General features: G+C 44.2%; 1 protein-coding gene across 1 annotated transcript in view; it reads left to right on the top strand.

Annotated features, from left to right (window-relative positions):
- The first annotated feature begins 718 nt into the window (after nucleotides 1-718).
- The window catches only part of LOC115173183 (phosphatase and actin regulator 4A), a 30692-nt gene continuing 13676 nt past the window's right edge, over nucleotides 719-17734 (top strand). The window contains exons 1-4 of the mRNA XM_029731106.1: nucleotides 719-1517; nucleotides 16465-16638; nucleotides 16874-16954; nucleotides 17257-17726. Of these exons, the coding sequence (XP_029586966.1) occupies nucleotides 1445-1517; nucleotides 16465-16638; nucleotides 16874-16954; nucleotides 17257-17726 (798 nt within the window). The 5' untranslated portion in view covers nucleotides 719-1444. The remainder of the gene's footprint in view (nucleotides 1518-16464; nucleotides 16639-16873; nucleotides 16955-17256; nucleotides 17727-17734) is intronic.

Here is a 17734-nt window from a genome sequence, read left to right as displayed (position 1 = left end):
TATTTCTCCTCTCACACCCTCAGCCTAAACAGAGTGGCTACATGTAACCACACCCCTCACTGCTACCGCAGTTCAGTACAGCAGGGCTGAAGGAACATTGCTGTTAAACAGGGACTTCTAACTGACCCTGTTAAACACTCACTGAAATGTCCTGCTCCCTTTGTCAGTTCACTTCCCCCAATATTCCCATTGTGAAAGAAAGACCGATAGAAAGCAGAAACACCTTCAAGGTAATGTGTGCTCAGGTGTTCTGTAGAACTCAGCGTGCCCTGCGATATCGTGCCGGTGTTGATTTTAGCATTGTGTTGACGTTGGGGCATCTTAGGTGAGCTGTTATGCTAGTGTCTTCTCTCTTCCTCAACAGTTGGGCTTTTTCAAACTATCCATAAAATAAGAAAAGTGTTTTGATTTAACTCAGTCAGCAACAACTCTACCATTCAGCTGTCCTTCTGCGCAACAGCACATGCTTCTGACCTCCCTTCACTCGTGTGGTGTACTTCACATTATAGGCTATGTGGTTGACTCCAGGAGAGTAACACGACACCTCAGTGACATCACTTCCTCTTTTCCTGGTGCAAAGCTCAACCCTCCACCTAGACCCATCTCACCTTCCACCACTTCTCATGTTACCAACCTCTTCTCTCCCCAGCAGACATGGGTTCAAATACTATTTGAATTCTCTCAAATAGTGTTAGCTTTTGCTCTCGTCTGCCTGGAGTACCAGATGGGCGGAGTTTGCACTCTTGCACATATATTGGTCCCATTGTGCTAGGCAACCTCAATCAAGCCCAGATAAAGTATCTGAAAAAGTGTTGAATAATATTTGACCCCAGGTCTGTTATCCAGCGAGCAGAGAGCCCTCCCATTGCCGTTGTGCCTGGGGGCTGCTCTCTCTGCTCTGCTGTAGGGGGCTCACTCTGACTCAAACCTCTCTGGGCTTGACTACACTACACTCCTCTCCTACCCCCCACCACTACCACGCTCACTCTCTCACCTCCTGTAAACTTTGCCCCTGAAAGATCTGCAGTGAGGAATGACCGGCATCTGAGTCTGCTGGTATGCTGCTGCCTTATAACTGGCATACTTTATTTATGAAGTCAGCTAGACAGACAGGAAGGAAGGGAGGAGGGGCTAGCTTCAAAGTGAGTGAGTGGAGTGTGTGTGTGTGTGTGTGTGTGTGTGTGTGAGAGAGAGAGCAATACCAAAACACACAGAGCAATAGACGGAAGGGCAGGGCAGGACTAGAAAGAAAGAGAGAAAAATAGGTAGAGAACGATGTGAGCCGAGGAAGTAGGAGTGTCTTGGGTTACAGGAGTGTTAAGGCGGTTGGGTTTGTTGGCGAGGATCGTAGCTGGGGATCTATTTTTCCTCAGTGTGTCTGTATCCCTCCCTGCCGTGGACCCCAGGAGAGGTAGGGGTTGGTGGGACAGGGGCGTGGGGTAGCATGGGACAGAATGCAAGCAACGCTGAGACAGTGCCCCAGCAACACCAACCGCAACCTGCTCAACACAGCACCGGTGAGTCTAAGGACAGGACAGGAGCATGTACAGAACCTGAGGACATGAGCTTTTGTATTTGCTTTTGGAAGAGGAGTTTGTGAAGTAGCCTACTCAGGATAGTAGGCTATTTGTTTGTGTTGTATTGGGAGAACAGAGGACCTAACAGGACCTAAGGACCTGCTTTTGTATTGGTGTCTTTGGAAGAGGAGTTTTTTTGTGGAATGTTTTGTAGAGAAGTGTTTGTGTTAACATGGAACCGAGAGGGTAGACGGATATGGAGGAAATGTGGTGCAGGTGTTTTTGTGTTGGAAACAGAGAAAGAACGGGGGCAGAGAAGTGCAGGCACAGACCGGTGTGAGGGAATGGATGCTGGAATGTGGTGATTGTGTAATACACAAACCTCACCGACCACTCTGCTGTCTAAACTACACCGACCACTCTGCTGTCTAAACTACACCGACCACTCTGCTGTCTAAACTACACCGACCACTCTGCTGTCTAAACTTCTCTTTTTTCCCTCACTCTCCATCTCTCCCTCACCCCTTTTTTATGATGAAACATGGAATATTTTATTAAAAACAGTAGAGCTGGGAGTGCAAGGCACCAGCTGCAATCGTGAGTGTGTGTGTCAGGATTCCATCTCTTCTTATGGTGTTGTACAGTTTGCCTAGCCAAAAGCCACCATTGTTCCTCTCTGATACACAGAGACAAACACAGAAACCTGTTTTTGCTGCTGTGACTGTGAAAGGGCCTCTGTAAACTGTATGTTGAGAGCGATCTCCAGTCCCTGCTTGATGGGGAGGTGGCTCCGTATAGTTGAGCTCCAGTCTAATTTATTAGGCTTGGATTGTGAGTTGTAGTCAGTGAGAAGAACACATTACAGTTGGATTTAGGCCCAATTGTCTGGATCTCTGTACCGTGCAGACTTATGGTGGGTTGGTGGCTCAGCCGAGATTGTCTTAGAGTCGTTGGGATGAAGCAGCATGCTAATTTCTGTGGACAATAAAGTGATCTCCTTATTATCCCGCTTCTTCTTGTGCTCAAGTTTATTGTGCTTGTATTGTGAGTTTGTAATCCAACAAATTAAGCCCCCCATAGGTTTATTTGCTTAGTAAAAATGTGAACCGCATGACATGGTCTGGCCAGTCAGTGTTTGCTGTGTGATGTAGGGCTGGGTGGTATACTGTATTTTATGATATACCGGTATTGATGCAGGGACCGGGTTGGGTTTTTACTTTACCTTCTATGCCGGTATTTGAATGTTTAGTTTGTTAAATGTGATACGCCATGTGTAATGTCAATATTTATAGTTTGCTACTTGAGTCATCTCTCTCTGATCTTTCTCTCCGTGCCACTTTCCACACAGACCTAGCCACGCCCCTTGTCACTCAAGGAGCGCATTTGATGTTCCTGAACCACGAGACACTTGTGTTCAGTCTGCATTAGGGCTGGGCGATATGACAATGTAAACTCAGAAAGAAATTGAACGTCCTCTCACTGTCAACTGCGTTTATTTTCAGCAATCTTAACGTGTAAATATTTGTATGACCATAACAAGATTCAACAACTGAGACATAAACTGAACAAGTTCCACAAACATGTGACTAACAGAAATGGAATAATGTGTCCCTGAACAAAGGGGGGGGTCAAAATCTAAAGTAACAGTCAGTATCTGGTGTGGCCTCCAGCTGCATTAAGCACGGCAGTGCATCTTCTCATGCACTGCACCAAATTTGCCAGTTCTTGCTGTGAGATGTTACCCCACTCTTACACCAAGGCACCTACAAGTTCCCAGACATTTCTGGGGGGATTAGTCCTCACCCTCCGATCCAACAGGTCCCAGATGGGCTCTTGCATTGAGATGCAGTGTCTTAGACCACTGCGCCACTTGGGAGCCCACATGCAACAATGTTGATGACGACAATGCTGTTTCACTTGGCTTCTTTATAGAACACTAGTGGATTTATAATATGACACTATTAGTTTGTGTTTCTTACATCCGCAAACAGCTAGTTTGTCTTTTCTTAGCAAGTTTCCCGAAATCTTGAGTCGCTGATTGTTAGCCGCTAATAACTAGCTAACTAATAAGTGTACTGAGTAAGAGCAAACGTAGCTAGCTAATACAGCCTGATAATACCAGTGATTGTGTAAACCTAAATCAGCATGTTGTTTGTGCAACAGTATCTTCTAAATCAAAGAGGATTATGCGAAGCAAGAATATGTTAGCTACATGAAGTAGCTAAGAGAACATGCAATGTAGCCAAAGCTTATAGGGTCCCCTAGGAAACACCTATCAACACTTTAGTTCCTTCCCTATCACAATATCTCCTCCCTGGCATTTTAATTTGTTGTCATCTCAAACAACACTGTATTCAAAGTGTCCACTATGTTCTAACTATAGAATTACAATAGTCATTCTATTTCCATGATTCCAAAAGTGTTGCTCTAATTCACAAGTCAAATCGCAATTGCAACATTTGGTTAAAAAGAAGTCCTAATTTATTTTCCCATATCGTGCAGCCCTACATGGCAGTGTGGAAACTCTCAATTGAGCAGTGGTGTAAAAATACTTTCAAGTACTACTTAAGTTCTCTTTCTTTTATCTGTATGGTATTTTGAACTTTTACTTCACTACATTCTTTAAACAAATACTGTACTTTTTACTCCATACATTTTCCCTGACACCTAAAAGTACTCGTTACATTTTGAATGCTTAGCAAGACAGGAAAAGGGTCCAATTCACGCACGTGTCAAGAGAACATCCATGGTCATCTACTGCCTCTGATCTGGAGGACTCACTAAACACACATGCTTCCTTGGTAAATTATGTCTGAGTGTTGGAGTGTGCCCCTGGCTATCTGTAAATAAAAAACAAGAAAATGGTGCCATCTGGTTTGCTTCATATAACGAATTTGAAATTATTTGTACTTTTAGTTTTGATACTTAAGTATGTTTTATCAATTACATTTACGTAAGTATATTTAAAACCAAATACTTTACTCAAGTATTATTTTACTGGCTGACTTTCACTTTTACTTGAGTAATTTTCTATTAACATAGCTTTATTTTTACTCAAGTATGACAATTTGGGTACCTTTTTCACCACTGCAATTGAGTGCAGGAAATGCAGAAATTTGTTTTGGTTGAATTGTTTTTATACTGTTCAGTCAGAATGGAGAAAGACTCAATGAAATCACTTAGAATGTATATGTTGCCACCCTAGGGTCGCTCACTACCCATAAAGCAAATGTACAACTTTTATTATAAAAAAACTAAAAATACTGTCATACTGTCCAATTATTTTAAATAACGTGATATAATATTTTATATGGCCCTAGTGTGATGTTGTGGACTTTGATAGTTTGGCATTGTTTTGTTGTGCACTTCGAACTCTTTAAAAAGGTTAAGAAATTGTATGCCTTGGTTTAGCTATTTTATCTGTACAATGTGTACAGATTTGGGCTCCCGAGTGGCGCCGTGATTGGGAGTCCCATAGAGCGGCGCACAATTGGCCCAGTGTCGTCCGGGTTAGAGCTTGGCCGGGGCAAGCCGTCATTGTAAATATGAATTTGTTCTTAACTGACTTGCCTAGTTAAATAAGGTTAAATAAAAAAATACATCTGGGTTTTTATTTTGGAGCCCGTTGGGGAATGTTAATGTAGTGTAGACCTAGCACGTATTGCATACTTTAAACTGAGTTGGTAATGTTATATCATGAAGTTATTGCATACAATAAACTTGTAACAGATGGTGACTCATACAGTGCAGTACATACATATATACACTACCGTTCAAAAGTTTGGGGTCACTTAGAAATGTCCTTGTTTTTGAAAGAAAAGCACTTTTTTTGTCCATTTAAAATAACATCAAATTGATCAGAAATACACTGTAGACATTGTTAATGTTGTAAATGACTATTGTAGCTGGAAACAGCTGATTTTTAATGGAATATCTACATAGGCGTACAGAGGCCCATTATCAGCAACCATCACTCCTGTGTTCCAATGGCACGTTGTGTTAGCTAATCCAAGTTTATCATTTAAAAGGTTAATTGATTTTTAGAAAACCCTTTTGCAATTATGTTAGCACAGCTGAAAACTGTTGTCCTGATTAAAGAAGCAATAAACTGGCCTTCTTTAGACTAGTTGAGTATCTGGAGCATCAGCATTTGTGGGTTCGATAACAGGCTCAACTTTCTCGTCAGTCTATTCTTGTTCTGATAAATGAAGGCTATTCCATGCGAGAAATTGCCAAGAAACGGAAGATCTCATACAATGCTGTGTACTACTCCCTTCACAGAACAGTTCAAACTGGCTCTAACCAAAATAGAAAGGAGTGCACGAGTTGTGCAATTAGTGTCTAGTTTGAGAAACAGACGCCTCACAAGTTTTCAACTGGCAGCTTCATTAAATAGTACCCGCAAAACACCAGTCTCAACGTCAACAGTAAAGTGGCGACCCCGGGATTTTGGCCTTCTAGGCAGAGTTGCAAAGAAAAAGCAATTTCTCAGACTGGCCAATAAAAATAAAAGATTTAGATGGGCAAAAGAACAGACACTGGACAGAGGATCTCTGCCTAGAAGGCCAGCATCCCGGAGTCGCCTCTTCACTGTTTACGTTGAGACTGTTTTGCGGGTACTATTTATTGAATGAAACTTTTGAACGGTAGTGTATGTATTTCTTAAGTACAGTACTCTCCTGTGCATACGTCCACTGCATGTGTGCATGGTATACCACCACAGTGCTACGCTCCTAGGAATAGAATGTCATTCCAACTTTATGGCTATGTTACTCCATGTAAGTGTCAGAAGCTGTTGACTCGTGTCATGGCATTGGTATGGGTCATTTACCGTATGGACCCTTCAGTATTACTGCTGGTTGCGGAAGAGCAAACCAAGCATTAGGCTACTCTAGCAGCTCTCACTCCTTCTCTCGGCTTGTCATGTTAACACAGTCATGGCAACAGGTGGATTTTAAAGCCGGGAAACAATGGGTGCATTCACTTTGACAATATTGTCACAGATATCTGTTCAAACAAGAAGTGTGTGTCTGTGTGCTGATAGGTGTAGCGGGGGAGGGGGGGCCCTATCGGTCTCTGTGTAGCGGGGAGGGGGGGCCCTATCGGTCTCCGTGTAGCGGGGAGGGGGGGCCCTATCGGTCTCCGTGTAGCGGGGAGGGGGGGCCCTATCGGTCTCTGTGTAGCGGGGAGGGGGGGCCCTATCGGTCTCTGTGTAGCGGGGAGGGGGGGCCCTATCGGTCTCTGTGTAGCAGGGGCTACAGTCAGTCCAGGGTTGTCTGACTCTGTGGCGTCACCTTTATTCTACATCTCTGCTGTACTCGGATACCTGCCTTCTCTTCTCACGTTGTCACGTTTTATTTTAACATGGTTGCCTTGCTACACACACCAAGAGACAGACAACCCCCTATTCCTCCCCTCCCAGCACCTGTTTAGTCTGTCCAGGATATAGTGTGAGGAGCAGCTGTGAGGCCAGTGTGTTTGACTGAGGGAAGATTCACTGCCCACCACCACTCCCTGTCCCTGCATCGCTGCACTGCCAAACAGTTCAGGTTAAGGCCTCTCTGCGGTCAACCGGGGATCACACCAGACTCATAGAACTGAACCGAACCGACAAAGACTTCTCATAGAAATACCTGCACCTGACGACATTGTTCTGAATTTAAAGGGACATAAAAAGGAGCACTCATTTGAATGAGGTGTATCATTCACAGCAACGTAAACTAAGGCTTAGACTTAATCCCAAATGATTTCATGTAGAATACAGTGTAGCTAAGCTAATAGTTATGGTGACTTGGCATGGTGGTTGCTGGTGTTCAGTTGGTATGGCCAGATCTGGTGACCATGATAAAGTATGGAACTGTCTGTACCCAAATGAAATATGTTCTGAGCTCTGCTGCTGATACATTTACCCTAGACTAACCTTAAGAAGACGAACTGCATTTCTCTGAGTGTTGACAAAAATAGTACAAATAAAAATCCCGGAATGAGTAGGTGTGCCCAAACTTTTGAGTGTGTGTGTATATATCACACACACAAAATATATGTATTATCTTATGGTTTTTGTATCTCAATCATTGTAATGTGATTAACCTTAAATCTATATGAAAATTATTAAAATATAAAGTAGATCATGGGAAAAGGCCGCACTTGAATCATTCCCACAGTGAATAGCTAGGCCACTACACTATGAAACCACACACTATTGCAGAGTCTTTGATATTACTGGCCGCAATTGATATGGTGAAAACAATATGTGGGAAGGCAGAGGCACAGAAACTCACATCAATACCATTGTCAGATATCACTGTTAAATTATGAATTTATGGTATTGCTAGCAGTCAAGAGGAAACTCTGCCTGAACGACTCAAACTCCCCAGCTTATGCTCTTAAAATGGGCGTTAGCTGTGAAGGCCGAGATGCCCATGCTTGAGGTCGGCCGATTTAATCGGCATGGCCGTTTTTTTTTTTTTTTTTTCCCCCCAAGGTTAACATTCCGTAATCGGCCAATTATGGCCAATTACATTGCAATCCACGAGGAGACTGCGTGGCAGGCTGACCACCTGTTAAGCAAGTACAGCATCAAAAGGACCTTGTGGCTGCAAGGAGCCAAGGTAAGTTGCTAGCTAGCATTAAACTTATCTTAAAACAATCAATCTTCACATAATCACTAGTTAACTACACATGGTTGATGATATTAGGTTAACTAGCTTGTTCCACGTTGCATATAATCAATGCGGTGTCTGTTAATTGATCATCGAATTGCAGCCTCCTTCAACTTCACCAAACGGGTGATTTAACAAATGCATTTGTGAAAAAAGCACAATCGTTGCAATAATGTCACTAACCATAAACATCAATGCATTTCTTAAAATCAATACACAAGTATATATTTTTTAAACCTGCATATGTAGTTAAAATAAATTCATGTTAGCAGGCAATATTAACTAGGGAAATTGTGTCACTTCTCTTGCGTTCAGTGCAAGCAGAAAAATCATAATCAGTCGACCTCTAGCCCATGCATTGCATTTTTGTTTGCTATACGTGTTGGGAGATAATATTCACGAGGACATATTCTCTGTCTCATGATTCCGAGCATGAAACTGCACAGGAGATGTTAAGTGTGCTGCATGGCTATATTGACAAAAACAGATTCCATATGGGATCGAATGGTGGGCTTTTGCACAGATGGGTCTTCATCTATGGCGGGCAGGCCGTGAATGTGCTTCCCTTTGCCACTGACAGCAACTGGTTGCAAAGGAGCTGAGCACATAACTCAGATATACTGCAGCAGTTAACTTTGATTGTAAACTACATCCACTGTGCGCATGCCTGTTCGCAAAGGTACACTCAACAAAAATATAAATGCAACATGTAAAGTATTGGTCGCATGTTTCATGAGCTGAAATAAAATACATTTTTCATATGCACAAAAAGCTTATTTCTCTCACATTTTGTGCAGCAATTTGTTTACGTCCCTGTTAGAGCGTTTCTCCTTTGCCAAGATAATCCATCCACCTGAGAGGTGTGGCATATCAAGAAGCTGATTAAACAGCATGATCATTACACAGGTGCACCAATTGGCATGCTGACTGGAGGAATGTCCACCAGAGCTATTGCCAGAGAATTGAATGTTCATTTCTCTACCATAAGCCGCCTCCAACTTCGTTTTAGAGAATTTGGCAGTACGTCCAACCAGCCTCACAACCGCAGACCGCTTGTATGGTGGTGTGTGTGCGAGCAGTTTGCTGAGGTCAATGTTGCGAACAGAGTGGCAGTGGGGTTATGGTATGGGCAGGCATAAGCTACGTACAATGAACACAATTGCATGTTATCTATGACAATGTGAATGCGCAGAAATAACGTGACATTCTGATGCCCTTTTTTTTAAGGTATCTGTGACCAACAGGTGCATATCTGTATTCCCAGTCATGTGAAATCCATAGATTAGGCCCTAATTTATGTATTTCAGTTTACTGATTTCCTGATTTCAGTAAATCTTTGAAATAGTTGAATGTTGCGTTTTTATATTTTGGTTCAGTATATCTGGACATATGAAATCAGCGCATGACAATGATCAAATGTATTTATAAAGCCCTTCTTACATCAGCTGATATCTCAAAGTGTACAGAAACCCAGCTTAAAACCCCAAACGGCAAGCAATGCAGGTGTAGAAGCATGGTGGCTAGGAAAAACTCCCTAGAAAGGCCAGAACCTAGGAAGAAACCAGGCTTTGAGGGGTGGCCAGTCCTCTTCTGGCTGTGCCGGGTGCAGATTATAACAGAACATGCAACAGGTCAGCACCTCAGGAGTAAATGTCAGTTGGCTTTTCATAGCTGATCATTCAGAGTACCTCTACCGCTCCTCCTGTCTCTAGAGAGTTGAAAACAGCAGGTCTGGGACAGGTAGCACGTCCGGTGAACAGGTCAGGGTTCCATAGCCGCAGGCAGAACAGTTGAATCTGGAGCAGTAGCACGGCCAGGTGGACTGGGGACAGCCATCAGGCTAGGTAGTCCTGAGGCATGGTCCTAGGACAGAGAGAGATGTAAAAATAAAACTGACTTTGTTGACTTTCTGTCTAATGAAAAGAAAATGTGTCTCCTTGCCTATAACAGACATGTTTAGAAAACTGAACGCAAGCATACAGGGGAAATACAAAAACATTCTACAGATGAGTGACTGAATCAGTGGTTTCAGAGGAAATACTTATTGGTGAGAGTATTTCAAAAGCCAACCATGCCGCCTTCCCTCGACTGTGCATGTTTCTAACAGAAAACAGCATCAGTAAGTGTCCCACACGAGTGATGACTAATCACCTCCAACGCTTGGAAGTGCACTTTGGGACCTACTTCCCAATCTGTTTGACTGTGAGCCTGGCTCAGTTGACATGCCGTTAAGTGAAGTCGAACAGCTGCTGACGGATAGCCAGAGGCACACTCCAACACTCAGACATCATTTACCAAGGAAGAATTTGTGTTTAGTTAGTCCGCCAGATCAGAGGCAGTAGGGATGACCAGGAATATTCTGTTGATAAGTGTGTGAATTGGACCATTTTCCTGTCCTGCTAAGCTTTTGAAACGTAACGAGTACTTTTGGGTGTCTGGGGAAATGTATGGAGTAAAGTGTATTTTCCTTAGTAATGTAGTGAACTAAAAGTAAAAGTACTTTACACCACTGTGTGATGGTGAGTTGAGAAGACAATCAGAAATACTGCTACAATGTTTTCAATTAACCGCCATAGCCCCAAACAAAAAAGTAAACATTGGCTGTTAATTAAATATATATTTTTTTCATGATTGGGGTTGTGAGAATTTTCAGATAACAAAATGGGGTCGTAGGCAAAAAAGTTTGAGAACCCCTGGGCTAGAGGCTACAGCCAAAACAACTGAACTCAATGCTCTGGTTTGAACACGTTTTGTTTTTGCTGGCATTGACTGGCTTCTCTGTCTCTTTCTGTCTCTCTCAACCTGTTCTGTGGAATTGAGGTGAAACTGGCGCCTGCCTGCCACAGGGATATCAGCACCCCCATCTTCCCCTCCTGAATCTTGGCCCCGTCTCGCACCACTTTTTGACATTTTTAATTTCACCTTTACTTGCATTTAAGAGCAGTTGGAGGCAACGGAAGGAGAGTTGTATGGTATTGAAGCTCGTCTTGAGGTTAGTTAACACAGTGTCCAAAGAAGGGCTATAAGTATACAGAATGGTGTCGTCTGCGTAGAGGTGGATCAAAGAATCACCTGCAGCAAGAGCGACACCATTGATATATACAGAGAAAAGAGTCAGCCTGAGAGTTGAACCCTGTGGCACCCCAGACACTGCCAGAGGTCTGGACAACAGGCCCTCCGATTTGACACACTGAACTCTATCTGAGAAGTAGTTGTTGAACCAGGCGAGGCAGTCATTTGAGAAACCAAGGCTGTTGTCAGCCAATAAGAATGCGGTGATTGACCGAGTCGAAAGCCTTGGCCAGGTCGATGAAGATGGCTGCACAGTACCTTCTTTTATCGGTGGCGGTTATGATATTGTTTAGGACCTTTAGCGTGGCTAAGGTGCACCCATGACCAGCTCGGAAACCAGATTGCATAGGGGAGAAGCTACGGTGGGATTCGAAATGGTCGGTGATCTGTTTGTTAACTTGGCTTTCGAAGATTTTAGAAAGGCAGGGTAGGATAGATATCGGTCTGTAACCGTTTGGCTCGAGTGTCTCCCCTGTTTGAAGAGGGGGATGACCGCGGCAGCTTTCCAATCTTTAGAGATCTCAGACTATATGAAAGAGAGGTTGAACAGGCTAGTAATAGGGGTTGCAACAAGTGCGGCAGATCATTTTAGAAAGAGAGGGTCCAGATTGTCTAGCCCAGCTGATTTGTAGAGGTCCAGATTTTGCAGCTCTTTCAGAACATCCGTTATCTGGATTTGGGTGAAGGAGAAGTGGGGGAGGCTTGGGAAGTTGCTGTGGGGGGGGGGGGGGGGTGCAGAGCTGTGGGGGGGGGGGGGTAGACGGGTGGAAAGCATGGCCAGCTGTAGAAAAATGCTTATTGAAATTCTTGATTATCATAGATTTATCGGTGGTGACAGTGTTTCCTAGCCTCAGTGCAGTGGGCGTCTGGGAGGAGGTGCTCTTATTCTCCATGGACTTTAGAGTCCCAGATCTTTTTGTAGTTTGTGCTACAGGATGCAAATTTCTCTTAGGAAAGCAAAGGCTAGCTTTTTCAAACTGCATGTGTATATTGGTTCCAAACTTCCCTGAAAAGTTGGATATTGCGGGGGCTATTCAATGCTAATGCAGTACGCCACAGGATGTTTTTGTGCTGGTCAAGGGCAGTCAAGTCTGAAGTGAACCAAGGGCTATATCTGTTCTTAGTTCAACATTTTTGAATGGGGCATGCTTATTTAAGATGGTTAGGAAAGCACTTTTAAAGAATAACCAGGCATCCTCTACTGACGGAATGAGGTCAATATCCTTCCAGGATACCCGGGCCAGGTCGATTAGAAAGGCCTGCTCGCTGAAGTGTGTTAGGAAGCGTTTGACAGTGATGGGGGGGGGGGTCGTTTGACCGCGGACCCATTACGGACACAGGCAATGAGGCAGTGATCGCTGAGATCCTGGTTGAAGACAGCAGAGGTGTATTTAGAGGGCAGGTTGGTCTGGATGATATCTATGATATCCCGTGTTTACGGATTTAGGGTTGTAGCTGGTAGGTTCCTTGATAATTTGTGAGATTGCGGCGATCTAGCTTAGATTGTAGGACATATCCCAGTTTAGGTCACCTAACAGTACAAACTCTGAAGATAAATAATTAATTCACATATGGTGTCCAGGGCACAGCTGGGGGCTGAGGGGGGTCTATATCAAGCGGCAACAGTGACACTTATTTCTGGAAAGGTGGATTTTTTTTAAAAGTAGAATCTCGAACTATTTGGGCACAGACCTGGATAGTATGACAGAACTCTGCAGACTATCTCTGCGGTAGATTGCAACTCCACCCCCTTTGGCAGTTCTATCTTGGCGGAAAATGTTGTAGTTGGCATGGCCATTTTTGGTGGCCTTCCTAAGCCAGGATTCATACATGGCTAGGACATCAGGGTTGGCGGAGTGTGCCAAAGCAGTGAATAAAACAAACTTAGGGAGGAGGCTTCTGATGAAAACATGCATGAAACCAAGGCTTTTACTGTTACAGAAGTCCACAAATGAGAGCGCCTGGGGAATAGGAGTGGAACTGGGGGCTTCAGTGCCTGGGTTCACCTCTACATCACCTTGAGGAACAGAGGAGGAATAGGATAAGGGTACGGCTAAAGGCTATAAGAACTGGTCGTCTAGTGCGTTGGGAGCAGATTTCTGGGTGTGGTGGAATAGATTCAGGGCATAATGTACAGACAAGGGTATGGTAGGATGTGAGTACAGTGGAGGTATACCTAGGCGTTGAGTGATGATGAGAGGTTTCTTCTCTGGAGTCACCAGTTAAGACAGGTGAGGTCTCCACATGTGTGTGGGATGGGACAAAAGAGTTATCTAATGCATATTGAGTGGGACTGAGGGCTCTACAGGGAAATAAAACAATAAGAACTAGCCAAGACAGCAGTAGACAAGGCATATTGACAGAGAGAGGCATAAAGCAATCACAGGTCTTGATCAGGAGATCTAAGACAACAACGTGTAAATGGCGATGAATGGGCACAGTGGGTCAGTTAGGTACATACAGGAACTGAGGCTGAGGCCGACAGGTAAACAAAATGAGGTACCGTGTTATTGAAACTGTCCAGGGGCATCAGCTATGTAGCCGAGTGATCATATGGTCAAAAGAGCAGCAGTAGTTGAGTCAGGGTGCCGTTCAGTCGTCACTACTACGCTAGGCGAGCAGGGGACACAGCGTTCCTGAAAGCTAGCGGGCCGGGGCTAGCAGATGGTTCTTCGGTGACATCATAACAGAATAGCCTGTTGAGACCACATCGGGCGATCATGTCGGCAGTCCAGTCGTGATGGATCGGCAGGGCTCTGTGTCGACAATAAAGGGTCCAGGCCAATTGGCAAAATATGTATTGTAGCCCTATAATTAGCTGGTATATGGGCTTAGCTCGAGGCTAGCTCAAGGCTTACTGGTGCTTACTTCAAGACAGAGGCGTTAGCTAACAGTAGCCACTCGTTTGCAGCTAGCTAGCTGCGATGATCCGGTGTAATGATCCAGAGCGGCAGGAATCTGGTGATGTGGTAGAGAGGAGCAATCCGATATGCTCTGGGTTGATATCTCACTGTGCAGACTGGCAGGTATTGTCCGAGCTAAGGCTGGCTGGTGACCGAGCTAATGGTGAAGACTGCTAGCCGTGGCTAACAAAGACTAGTAGCTAGTTAGCTGGCTAGCTTCAGATGGATGTTCCAGTTATAAGGTCTAAAAAATAGCAGATCCGTACCACATTGGGTGAGGTGGGTTGCAGGAAAGTATATTTAGTTCGTAGATAGAAAGTGAGATTAAGATTTATACGAAAAAAGGCATCTATTTACACAGGATAAGACAAAGACAAACACACACGTCCTACTGCTACGCCATCTTGGAATGTATCTCTTGACTTGCTATGTCTTGTCTCCCAACCTCTATATTTTTGCCATCTCTCTCTACTAGTCTTTTATAACATTATTCTCTATCCTGTTTTTAGCATTAATTTATCTATTCCTACTATTTAGTCTGTCAAAACCGCTGAGCGAGGACAGAGTTGTTATTTTACCTGAGGGCACGATATGCATTCTCTCTTCCTCTAGCTCTTTTTGAATCTGTCAAATTGCCAATTGAGTGAATTTGATCTGTTGCTTTCCACTTACCTTTCATCCCCCTTTCGCATGCCAGGGTGCCTGGTAAGAGTCAGAATAGAGGGGGGTGAGGGAGAGATGGAAGGAGGATGAAGTTGCAAATTGGCTCTGCCCTAAAGTGTGACCCATAAACTGGATTGGTGTGACCTCAGCAATATAACACAGATGACTGTAACAGATGTCTGGTGTTTTTATATAGAACTCAATGTGAACTGGTTGTGTAGGAACCTCATGCTATTCAAAGCTTCCTGGCTGGTTCCTTAAGTAGTGCATTTGATTGTCAGTCAACCATCAGCCTGCTGTGTGTCCTAAACATCGTCCTCTTGTGCAACGAGTGTGTGCAAGGACGACTCATCACCTAAGAATGGGTGGATATTTCACACCCAGTCTTCCTGGATCTGTTACATGATTTGCAGCAGCAGGTGATGTTATCAGCTGGAGAGCAGTTATGAGTCATTGTTTCTGGGAGAGTAACCTAACCCTGTCCTCTCGAACGTGTGTTGTTTATTCTGCTCTTTAAATGCAGTTTCTATGGTAATTATGTCTTTACCATTGACTATGATGGGCTTATGTTTGTATTGAAACAGTTTTGAAACTTTCCCACTCAGTTCGATGTTGAACTCTTGTGTTAATACGTATTTGGCTGCTGCACTTATCAACTTACCTACATAAGAATTTCTGCCAGCTGGTACAACTCAACAGCCAATAAGAGTGGAATTCAGACCAGCCTTCAGCTTTAAGCCTCGCTCAGTCTGTACTGTGGTCTAGTAAGACACAGACACTCTGTACTCTAAGATGGCGCTGGAATGTAGAACCAACTAGCTCAAGCCTAGTTCATAGTCCTACAGGCTCTAGTTTTGTCCTGTCGAGTGCTGCAAGGAGAGACCTAGTTAAGCTGCAGCTGGCCCAAAACAGAGCGGCACGTCTTTTTCTTCATTGTAATCAGAGGGCTGATATAAATGCTATGCATGCCAGTCTCTCTTGGCTAATAGTTTAGGAGAGACTGACTGCATCACTTCTTTTTATAAGAAACATTAATGTGTTAAATTCCAAATTGTTTGCATAGTCAACTTACACACAGCTCTGACACACACTTACCCCACCAGACATGCCACCAGGGGTCTTTTCACAGTCCCCAAATCCAGAAATATTTTCAAGAAAGCATACAGTATTATATAGAGCCGTTATCGCATGGAACTTCCTTCCATCTCATATTGCTCAAATAAACAGCAAATCTGGTTTAAAGAAAACAGATAAAGCAACCCCTCACAGCACAACGCCTCTCCTCTATTTGGCCAAGTTAGTTTGTGTATTTATTGATATGTAGGCTACGTGTTCCTTTTTTAAATTGATGTAGTTCTGTCTTTGATCTGTCCTTGTCTATTAATGTCATGTTTTGTGTGGACCCCAGGAAGAGTCGCTGATGCTTTCGCAACAGCTAATCGGGATCCTAATAAAATACCAAATTCTGTAACATTACTGTTGGAGTCATACTGTAGAGTTAGTTAGGGCCTAGTCTATAGAGGAAATGTATCCCTTTTTTACGAATAGGGCAGCACATTCAGTAGGCCAATTTTATCATTTTCTTTCCCCATGCCTTCATTTTCTGTCTTGTAATAAGTGTCATGCCACTCACTTCTCCCTCTCCAGCAGATGATGAGGTGGACTTGCAGCAGAGTACGACAGGGAGTGAGGGGGGGAACTCATCAGGCGGAACCCCTCCCTCCAAACGCAAGGGCAAGTTCTCCAGCTTCGGGAATATGTTCAAGCCCTGGAAGTGGAGGAAGAAGAAGAGCAGTGAGACGTTTCTGGAAACCTCAATAGGTACATCCCCTTTAGAAGTAGTCAAATTGATGGATGGATTGTACATCATTATAAGGACGTGTTGAAGTTTAATGTTTTCTTATATCTTACTGATTCTGAACAAGACTGTGCTAGACTGATGAGCTAAAGCCTAGACGTTACCTTTAAGAGAGCTTAAGTCTTCATCGTCTCAGATAAGGTTACTCATCAAGCCACCTCTGTTATGGGGAAATTAAAAATATTTGTTTACTTTCAGTGTTGGAGAGGAAGATCTCAGTAAGGAGACCTCGTCAGGAGCTGATCGACAGAGGAGTGCTGAAAGAACTCCCAGAGAATGGTATGCAGATTAGCGCCCGTGTCCACAAAGCCTGTCAGTAGGAGTGCTGGTCTAGGATCAGGCCTTTTGATCATAATAAAAAAAAGATTACATGGACAGATTACATGGACAGATCCTAGATCAGTGGATACGGGCCCTGATCATAGTGGAGTAGACAAAGACCTACATAGATACTAGTAGCCTATAATTTATCAACGGGAAACAAAACCAATAGTAGGGTAACACTTTTAGAGAATGCTGAGTTGTAGAGAATATCTTTGCTGACCTCAAATTCCTTATCAGAATGTATTTCTGTGTGACAGAGGGCAACGATGTGAACCATTCCAAAGGTCCGGTGGTGAAGAATGGCCAGCCAGTACCTATGGATGTTGACCAGGTCTCAAAGTCAGGGATCAAGGTGTCCCGGGGGGAGGCAGGCCCAGGGCTCAACCCCACCTGGCTACCCCAGGGAGAGGACCCACGGCGGGGCAGCGTCCCTTCAGACGACCCCCGGAGCAGGAGCCGGGTGCCCTCTGACGCCTCGCGCTCCAACCGAGCCCCACTGGACGTAGACTCACATGCCAGGCTATCGGCCATAGATCTGGAGAGACGGAGTAGAGTGCCGTCTGACGTGTCAGAGAGGAGAGGAGGGTCACTACCGAGGGGACCTGCTCCGGAGGAGAGGAGGCAACGGAAAGAGGATAAAGAGGACAAGAGAGAGGAGAGGAGAGACGGGAAAGAGGACAAGAGAGAGGAGAGGAGAGACGGGAAAGAGGACAAGCGAGAGGAGAGGAGAGAGGG

This window comes from Salmo trutta, chromosome 34, assembly GCF_901001165.1.
Source record: "Salmo trutta chromosome 34, fSalTru1.1, whole genome shotgun sequence".
NCBI classification, from domain to species: domain Eukaryota; kingdom Metazoa; phylum Chordata; class Actinopteri; order Salmoniformes; family Salmonidae; genus Salmo; species Salmo trutta.
The sequence above is the reverse complement of the archived record's forward strand: the minus strand, read 5'-3'. Positions and strand labels throughout refer to the sequence as shown.